Raw genomic sequence first — 9,640 nt, 5'->3', positions numbered from 1 at the left:
CGTAATATATTTTTATGATTGAAATATATGTGTCAGCTGCTATCATGAATTTCATCTTCAAGCTATAGTTTGCTTATACTTTTTATTTCAGGCTTTCCCTATGCATTGTCTAGTTGTAGGTGAAACTTGATTGAACAGATATATTAGCATAGGCATTCCATCCATGACCATCCTATCTTATTATATATCTGGAATTGCATTTTCCAATGTGGCCTTTCTTTCTTTTAAGACAATCGATGGAACTTGGTTGCTGGAAGCTCCTTTGTTGGCTGCTGGTGTCGTATGTTTATAACAATTTGCAAACGAGAGGGAGAATAGTTATGAGAAAGAGCAGTGAGAAGTGATATCTGAATTTTCAGTTAACCTAAGAGTGAATACGAGTTCCCCTGTCTCACATCATTATATAGTAGTGTTCTATATCAGGGGTTTTCAAACTTTTTGACTTGTGGACCCCTTTATATTTCAGGCTTTACCTTAGAGACCCCCTTATAAACGCTTATGAAATTTATACATAGATATTTGCTTAAAATAACATATACTTTTACATTTATTTATTTAACAGTATTTAACAAATAGGTTTATTGTCAATTATACACACAGGATTTTTTTAATACATACTTACTGAGAAGGATGTACTTGCTTGGCTCTGCACGGACCCCCTGTCTTGGCTTTCCACGGACCCCCTGTGGTCCGCGGACCACAGTTTGAAAACCCCTGTTCTATATAATTTGAGAGTTGTATCACTTATCTAGAAAAGACCACAAAACAATCTACCACATTCTTCATCTAAGAGTGTTATTACCCGAGTTCACTCATATGTAAGAATGTGTGTTTATATATGCAATTGCGGTTGAAACTGAAGGCACTGGATTATCTTATGTATGTTAATGAATTCAAACCTTGCTGGTTTAATTATTTTATTGTGCTACTGAGCTAGATTCACATAACCCCACTAGGTTTAACTGACTAGAATAAAATAGGTGCTACATAGTATGAAGGACATTCAGCTATTATTGCAAAGGCAGCTTTCTCTTTTTTTTTTTCATCTGATAAGCAAGAAGAAAACAGGTAAAACAGCTAAGTAATAGTTTAATATTGTATAACCAAGGATATAATATACTTAAAAAATTGTAAAATGCAACAGGATCTAGAAGATATCTGGTACTCTCTGGGGGTGGGCATCCAGCCATAAAAACCAAACCAAAACAGACTGGAGCCTGGTGCAGTTCTCTGTTTTACCAGTTCCAGTGGAACCATCTTACCCATGCCAGCATGGAAAACGGATGCTAAAGGATAATGATGATGACATTATTTGAGAAGCACTGTGGCAGGGTGTAATTCAAGGGACATTTCATTGCTATTTTAAGCAGCTATGTGGAGGCTCTCTCATTCGCTTTAAAATGAAGATTTTCTTGCTGATTGTAATCGTATTTATAATGATGTTGGTTAATGATGATTGCGATGCTGTTTTCAGGTACCACACAAACAAGCTCCTGTCAAAGCATCACACATTGCAGAGAAAGCAGCCAAAGAATTGGTACAGAAAAACAAAAGCTATACTCTCGTTTCAGATGATGATGATGATGATGATGATGATGATGATAGTGAAGAAGAAAAATTTGTTCCCAAAAAGGTAAGTAAACTCTAGTTTACCCTTTAGCTTATTTATATACATTATATATATTGATAGAAGTGACAATGTGTATGTGTATATATATGTATATGTGTGTATATATATGTGTATATATATATGTGTGTATATATGTGTGTATATGTATATATATATATATATATATATATATATATATATATATAACTGGGCGTTGTGTGTGTTTATTGAGCAAAAACACCTAAAGCTCCATGAACTCTGGCAGGAGGTGGTGGTGACCCCTGTTATACTCTTTCGCCCCAACTTTCTCTCACTCTTACTTCCTGTTTCTTGAGTAAAGCTGCGATGGACTGGTGTCCCGTCCAGCTGGTGGGGAACACATACGCCATAGAAACCGGGAAACCAAGCCCATGAGCCTAGCTAGGCTTTAAAAGCGCACACAAAACACACACACATGTCTGAATAGCTCGAGAGCAGATTATATACTCAGCTGGGTCAAATTGTTTGCATGCATTACAGAAATGTCATTCTGCCGGTACTTCTGTACCAAGGTTGATATTTACATAATATTGTGTGTGTATATTATTCCGACCTAACGAGGTGCCTCAACTTAAGCACCTAATTCAACCGAATCTCACTTATACATACATACATACATATATATATATATCTATATATATATATATATATATATATGTATATATGTATATATATATCTGTATTGATCAGACTGCTGGTCACAATGTTCTTCCATTTCTTTCTTTATTGCATCCTTTTTTTCCATCTTGGCCCAACTCATTTAACTAAATTGTTTTCCCGTTGTTGTGGACACCATTTGGCAACGGCACCAACTTGCCTGTTGTCTGGCCCAACAGAACTTGTCCTGGTTAGATTGGTGCCTTTTGAACCCTACAAACAAACACCCCTCTTGCTCACAAATTGTGTTAGCCATATAGAATTAATTCATTAATATTTTCTTACGTTTTTACCCACAGAAAACAAAAACAGAAAAGAAACGCCAATTCCGTAAGAAGCAGGTATCTTCAGAGAGCAGCTCTAGTGAACCAGAAGGGTGAGTCATTAGATTGATATTTTATTGATATTTGTAAAGTGGTGAGCTGGCAGAATCATTATCATGATGGGCAAAATGCTTAGCAGCATTTCATCCATCTTAAAGTTCTGAGTTCAAATTCCGCTGAGGTTTGGATTTGCCTTTTTGTCTATACAGGGTTGATAAACTTAAGTACCAGTTGAATACTGGTATCAATGTAATCTCTTGGAATCACTGGCTTTCTGCCAAAATTTGAAATCAATTTTATTGATATTTATTCAACATTAATGATCATGATGATTGTTGTGATAGTTGTTGCACTTCTTTTCCTCCTCCTTCTCCTTCTTTTCCTCCTCCTTGTTTTCCTCCTCCTCCTCCTCATCATTATTGCCATTGTCAGCAGCTAAATATTTTCCCTCTCCACTTCCCTTTATTCTAGTGATTCATATGGAGATCTTGACAAAGATTTGAGCAGCAGTGATAGTGAAGATGAACTGGAGAAAGAAGAACGAGAACGTCTTCGTGACTTGCAAGAACGGGACGACTTTGCCTCGCGTCTCCAAAAGAAAGACAAAGAGAGAACAAGGCACGTTGGGTCAAAATCTGATAAAAAGGTAAACCACATTATGTTTGGAAAAAAAACAGTCTTTCATACACCTGTAATGTTACAATCAACCTTTGTTTTTGTTCCTGTTGCTTTCTTTCTTTTTTTTTTTTAAAATATTCATTTGCCACCCCTCTCTCTTTGATTTTTCCTGACCAAAAATAGTGACATTTAGATCATTTTTCTCTCAGGCTCATTTAGACCAAAATTACTGATATTTAAATCATTGTACAAATCACCTCAAAGCATTCAACAATTGACACGAGAAGCTAAGGAAGATAACTCTGTATTCCACGACAGTCAGTAAAGTTAAAGAATTAATATTTTTAAAATGAAAATTCTTGTTTTTCCTTCACTCTTTGCTTCTTGGCATGTATCTATTTACCATTCTGACCCTATACTCAGTAAGTCTGTTACTTTTTGCAACTATCTATCCCCTGCCAAATGTTGGTAATCCATGTGAGAAAGAAAAATTTCACTTTCCAACACACTGTAATTTCTGGTCTACATAACTGCTATCTTCTCTTCTTTTTTTTTTTGTCTGTTTTACGATAGATTCTACTCTGATATATCTAATTACATACCAACTTTACCTGAGGTCACCCAACACATCTGTCCTCCCCCCCCCCTGCCACCCATGTTGTCTCCCCTCCCTCAGGCTCTGCACTCAATCCTTCATCATCATCACCGTTCTTTAACATCTGTTGTCCATGCTGGCATGGATTAGATGATTTGACTAGAGCTAGCAAGCTGGAGAACTGCCCGTTGTCCCAGTTTGATTTGGCTTGGTTTCTATGGCTGGATGCCTTTCCTGACGCCAACTACTCTACAGAGTGTGTTGAGTGATTTTGATCAGGCAGCAGCACAATCACTTTTACGTGGCTCCAGTATGAGTGCCTTTTATGTGGCACTCTCCCTGAGAATTGGAATGCATCTGGAACTTCTCCTTTTCCCATCATCTATTCAACCCCATCAATGTCAGATGGAAAACCTGTAAAAGTCATGTCTGTTGCCACTTCCTCCTTATTAAACAGCGAAAATGATGGTGAATAGTTGCTGTTTCTGTGTTTTTTCCATCCATCTAATATGTCTGTTTTCTTTGTCAGGCAGCAGAAGAAGCAAAGCGCCGTCTTCAATTAGAGTTGAAAGGCAGAGTGAAAATAGTGGGGGATCAGCGTAAAAAGTCCCGTCGAGAATACTTAAAAAAAAGACAGAATGACAAACTTGATGATTTAGAAATGGAAATCCAAGATGAAGAATATCTGTTTGGTGATTTTAGGTAAGTAGGAGTTTCAGCTTCTCTGGTTTTCACTGCTTTGAATATCCATAGCAGATGTTCAACTCATGCCTAGTGAGGTACCACTGAGTTGTTACCAAGCAAGCACTTGTACATGGCACCAGCACAAGGCTCTCGCAAGCTGATCTTCTTCATCAGCGGGAGCAGCACCAACACTTCTGCTGCGGAGGCTGGTTCTTCTTGAGTACAGCAAGACACCAGGTATCTTGGTCCTTTGTCATCTTCTCCATAAAGTTCAGTGTCTTGAGGTCATCCTGCAGTACTTCATCCAATTACTGAAAGTATGTCTGCTTTTATTAAAAACCAAGCTATGTCTGTGCTTTTGTTAAAAACGAAGCCTGCTTCTATATAATGTTCTATAGTGATTACTTCTGTGTAATATTCTGTTTAGGCAGTTTCTATGGAATTATTTTGCTAGCCTGCTTCTTTATAATTTTCTATGTAGTTCCTTTTATGTAATGTTCTATCTCGACAACTTATGTGTCATGTTCTTCCTTGTCTGTTTCTTTATAATAATGTTCCATTTAGGCAGCTTCTATGTAATTTGGTGGGGAAACAAAATGAAACAAACAATAAAAGACATGTGTGGTTTGTTTTGATAGGCTGTCACGGCGAGAACAAAATGAACTGGAATATAAGAAGAAAGTGTTAACATATGCGAGACAACATCGTGAAGCTGCTGCTGTGGAGAAGATCAACCGCTACTACATCCCAAAAGATGACGTGGTAAGATTCACAGCTTCACCAGCTAAACTTCCTTAATTTTTCTCTAAGTGTTTGCGTGAGTCATGTAGAACAATAACCTATTGTTTTGGCAGAGTAATTCCTGGTTCTTAATCCATAGCTTGCAATTCATTGTCATCATCATCCACTTTCCATGCTGGCATGGGTTGGATGGTTTGACCAGAGCATAATATATACCTACATCATCAGTGTGTGTGTGGTATTATATTCTGAGTTCAAATCCCATTAAGTTTCACTTTGCTTTCCATCCTTCTGAGCTCAGTAAAATAAGTACTGGAATACTTGGTGACTTTGTACCTATAATTTAAAGGATCAGCCTATTACATACTGTATCATGTTGAGAATCATTATGTTCAGGGCACAAATGTCTGGAATACGCAACCACTTCCTCTAGATTACAATACGATCAAAAGGTTGTTGTTTTGGAACACTTGCTGAAACCGATGTAAGATCCATTAGCATGTGTATATGTAGGTATGTTTGTATGTGTGTGTATTTTTTTTTCCTTTTGTGTGTGCATCAATATCAAATTCTTTATGACACCTCACCCCATATGTTTATAGAAACCTAATGACAAATATGTGGAAGAACCAAATGAGAAGGGTCCAAATGCAGAACAGAGGCGCTGGGAAGAAGAACACCTGAATGCTGCTGTGATGAAATTTGGTGCCAGAGATGCCAAAGAAAAATACAAGGAGAAGGTAAATTCTTTAATTCTTCAATAATGAAGTTATGGATTGTCTGATGTTTATGTGTGTGTGTATATATATTTTTTATGTGTGTGTGTGTGTGTGTGTGAAGGCACATGGCCTATTGGTTAGAGCAGCAGACTCACAGTTGAGGGATCGCAGGTTTGAATCTCAGACTGGGTGATGTGTGTGTTTATGAGTGAAACACCTAAGCTCCACATGGCTCCAGCAGAAGGTAATGGTGAATTTCTGCCAACTCTTTGGCCATAACTTCTCTTTCACTCTTTCCTCCTGCATCTTGCAGTGCTCACCTGTGACAAACTGGCATCCCATCTAGGTGGGGAACCTATATGCCAATGAAAGTGGGAAACTGGCCCTTATGAGCCAGGCATGGCTTGAGAAGGAACAAACAACAACTACAACACACACACACACACACACACACACATATAAATAAAGATAAAGCTCCTTCTTGAGTCATAGACTCATAAGACCAATTTCCCAATTTCTGTGGTATATAAATTTGCCCCTGGGCAGGATGCCAGTCCATGCTGGATTACTCATTTTTGTTAGCTGAATGGGCTGAAGTAATGTGAAATGGAGTGTTTTGCTTAAGAGCAAAGCACATCACTTGGTCCAGCAATCAAAACCACAATTTTATGATCATGAATCTAACACCTTAACCACTAAGCCATGTATCTCCATATATATATATATATATATATATACATATATATCATCATCGTTGTTTAACGTCCGCCTTCCATGCTAGCATGGGTTGGACGATTTGACTGAGGACTGGCGAACCAGATGGCTGCACTAGGCTTCAATCTGATCTGGCAGAGTTTCTACAGCTGGATGCCTTTCCTAATGCCAACCACTCCTAGAGTGTAGTGGTTGCTTTTATGTGCCACCGGCACGAGGGCCAGTTATGCGGTACTGGCAATGGCCACTCTCAAATGGTGTTTTTTATGTGCCACCTGCACAGGAGCCAGTCCAGCGGCACTGACAACAGCCTCACTCGAATGTTTTTTCACGTGCCACCGGCACAAGTGCCAGTAAGGCGACGCTGGTAATGATCACGTTCAAATGGTACTATTTACGTGCCAACAGCACAGAAGCCAGACAGCTGCTCTGGCACTGATCATGCTCGGACGGTGCTGTTAGCGCTCCACTGGCACAGGTGCCAGTCATCGAATTTGGTTCAATTACGATTTTGATTTCATTTGCCCCAACAGGTCTTCGCAAACAGAGTTTAGTGTCCAATGAAGGAAAGGTTGGCATGGGTGCCAGTCGTTGGTGTTTATGTATGTAGTAATGTATGTATATATATTAATGCATGTATGAATTTCTGTGGGTGTTTAAGTGTGTGTATATATATGTTTCTGTCTAAATGTACTCTATCATATAATTGGTGATGTGGTCACCTGCAACGTACATGGAGTTCTATTAAATGGGCTTGCTGTTTTTTAATACCCATGCTTCAGTATGGGCATAGACCAAGGGTCGAAGCCAACAAAAGTGTGAGAGTATATGTGGCATGTGTGTGTGTGGGGGGGGGATCTTTCTATTAAGGAGATAACATGTTTATAATTCTCACTCCCTGACAGGTGAAAGACTATGACCTAATTATGGATGATGAAATAGAGTTTATTCAAGCCCTCAAGTTACCTGGATCTAAGGGCAAAACTGTGAGTATCTCTCTGGCCTTTTTGTTTTTATCCTGATGTTGTAATTCATGTTGTTTAGCCCTTGGTCATCTCTGATCCAGTAGACCTATGATTAAAGCTATACCAGCCATGACCATCTCACCTTGAGGTGTTACATTATCTAATGTTTACTTTTTAAAGATTATAGGGATTTGATTTGAGTTGCTACTTCTAGCATGTCAAACCTACATATATCAGGCACTGTCATTGACGTGTGAGTAATAGTAGTAGTATCAGCAGCAGCAGTAGTAGAACTGTCTTCATGTTAATCTTGTTATCAGTTAACAAACTTTTTAAATCAAACAGTTTAATTGGATTTATTTGTGATTAAATCATTAACCCTTTGATGTTTAAATTAGTTACATTCAGCCCAAATATTCTACCCATTTTATATTCAAACTGGCCATATCCAGCCTCTCACACTTACCCTACAATGCTTGATTAATTCAAATTGATGTGAATAAATAAGCAATACATTGACAGACTAATCTGAATGCTAAAAGGTTTAAGTAATTTAATGCTTTGATCTCTTTAGAAATAGATTAATACTTTAATCCAACAGTAACAGATTAATGTTGTTTTCTAATCTTTTAGTAACAATTAGATACTATAATCCTTGTATTTATTCTTGCCTTTAACCCTCCAACGCGGAGTATAGGCCACTTATAATTGAATTCCATGTCACATAATTTCTCGCTTCTGTACTTATACTCTGCCATGAATGTTCCCCTTTCTCTAGTTCCTTTTGTGTTGATCTACGGTCATGAGTTCTTAGGCCTACCCCTCTTTCTATATCCATCTGGATTCCACTGTAAAGCACTTTTCGCTGCATTTGGTGTGTCCTTTCTAATTGTGCTCCCAATCCACTTCCACTTTCTCTTAAATATTTGTTCTCTAATCAAAACTTGATTCGTTCTTTGCCATAGCTCCATATTGCTTGTAGTAATACTTTAATGTATTAGTTTATTAGCTGTGGATTAATGTTTTAATCTTGCAAGCAATAGATTAATGAATTAAAATGGATTAAAATTTCATTTTACTAATAAATTTATGCCTCAGTCCCACTAACAATCCATTAATGCTTTAATTGCACCTTTATTAATTAATCCTTTAATTAGTGTTGTAATTATACATTCATACTTTAATCAGAGCCTGTCAAACTGTCTACCCCATGCCAGCAATTCATTCATTTCTAACTTTTCCCCCTTTTTTTTTGGCTTTGTCTGTTTCAGAAAGATGTCACAGAACCAGCAATCAGCTCAAGTGACCTTAAAAAAATGTCTATCTCAGAAACACGGAAATCACTGCCAATCTATCCATTCCGGGATGACTTAATTGAGGCAATCCAGGACCATCAAATTCTGATTATTGAGGGAGAAACTGGATCCGGCAAAACCACTCAGATTCCTCAGTATTTATATGAAGCAGTTAGTGTCTTATAATATTGATATGTACCCCTTTCGTAGAGTTTTGCTGGTTTGCATGATGATTGGGATAGAGTTTAGGGTCCATGATGTTTGAGTATTGACATATGGGTATCTAAAGACAGAAATTAGTGGGGTTTTTTCCAAAAACATGTTAGGGCTTACTACTGTCAATAATAAATGATGACGGTACTAAACTATTATATATAATGTTTATATTTTATATTAACCCTTTAGCACAGCGATTCCCAGCTTATTATAGGTCTTTGACTATAAGACTGTAAAATTGTTGGTGAAGGCACCATGGCTTAGTGGATAGGGTATTTAACTCACAATCGTATGGTTGTGATTTCGATTCTTGGCAGCACATTGTGTCCCTGAGCAAGGCACTTTATTTCGTGTTCCTGCAGTCAACTCAACTGGCAAAAATGTGTTGTACCAAGAATTCAAAGGGACCAGCCTTGTCACATTCTGTCATGCTGAATCTTCCTGAGAACTATGTTAAGGGTACAC

At 37.8% G+C, this 9,640-nt stretch overlaps 1 protein-coding gene across 1 annotated transcript in view; it reads left to right on the top strand.

Moving 5' to 3' along the window:
- Nucleotides 1–9,640, top strand: part of LOC106876964 (pre-mRNA-splicing factor ATP-dependent RNA helicase DHX16) — a gene marked incomplete at its 5' end in the record, with an annotated part of 29,893 nt that overhangs the window by 3,277 nt on the left and 16,976 nt on the right. Inside the window, 8 exons of the mRNA XM_014925733.1 lie at nt 1,475–1,633; nt 2,605–2,681; nt 3,100–3,274; nt 4,371–4,543; nt 5,164–5,287; nt 5,869–6,006; nt 7,605–7,685; nt 8,936–9,130. Of these exons, the coding sequence (XP_014781219.1) occupies nt 1,475–1,633; nt 2,605–2,681; nt 3,100–3,274; nt 4,371–4,543; nt 5,164–5,287; nt 5,869–6,006; nt 7,605–7,685; nt 8,936–9,130 (1,122 nt within the window). The remainder of the gene's footprint in view (nt 1–1,474; nt 1,634–2,604; nt 2,682–3,099; nt 3,275–4,370; nt 4,544–5,163; nt 5,288–5,868; nt 6,007–7,604; nt 7,686–8,935; nt 9,131–9,640) is intronic.

This window comes from Octopus bimaculoides, chromosome 23, assembly GCF_001194135.2.
Source record: "Octopus bimaculoides isolate UCB-OBI-ISO-001 chromosome 23, ASM119413v2, whole genome shotgun sequence".
NCBI classification, from domain to species: Eukaryota; Metazoa; Mollusca; class Cephalopoda; order Octopoda; family Octopodidae; genus Octopus; species Octopus bimaculoides.
The sequence above is the reverse complement of the archived record's forward strand: the minus strand, read 5'-3'. Positions and strand labels throughout refer to the sequence as shown.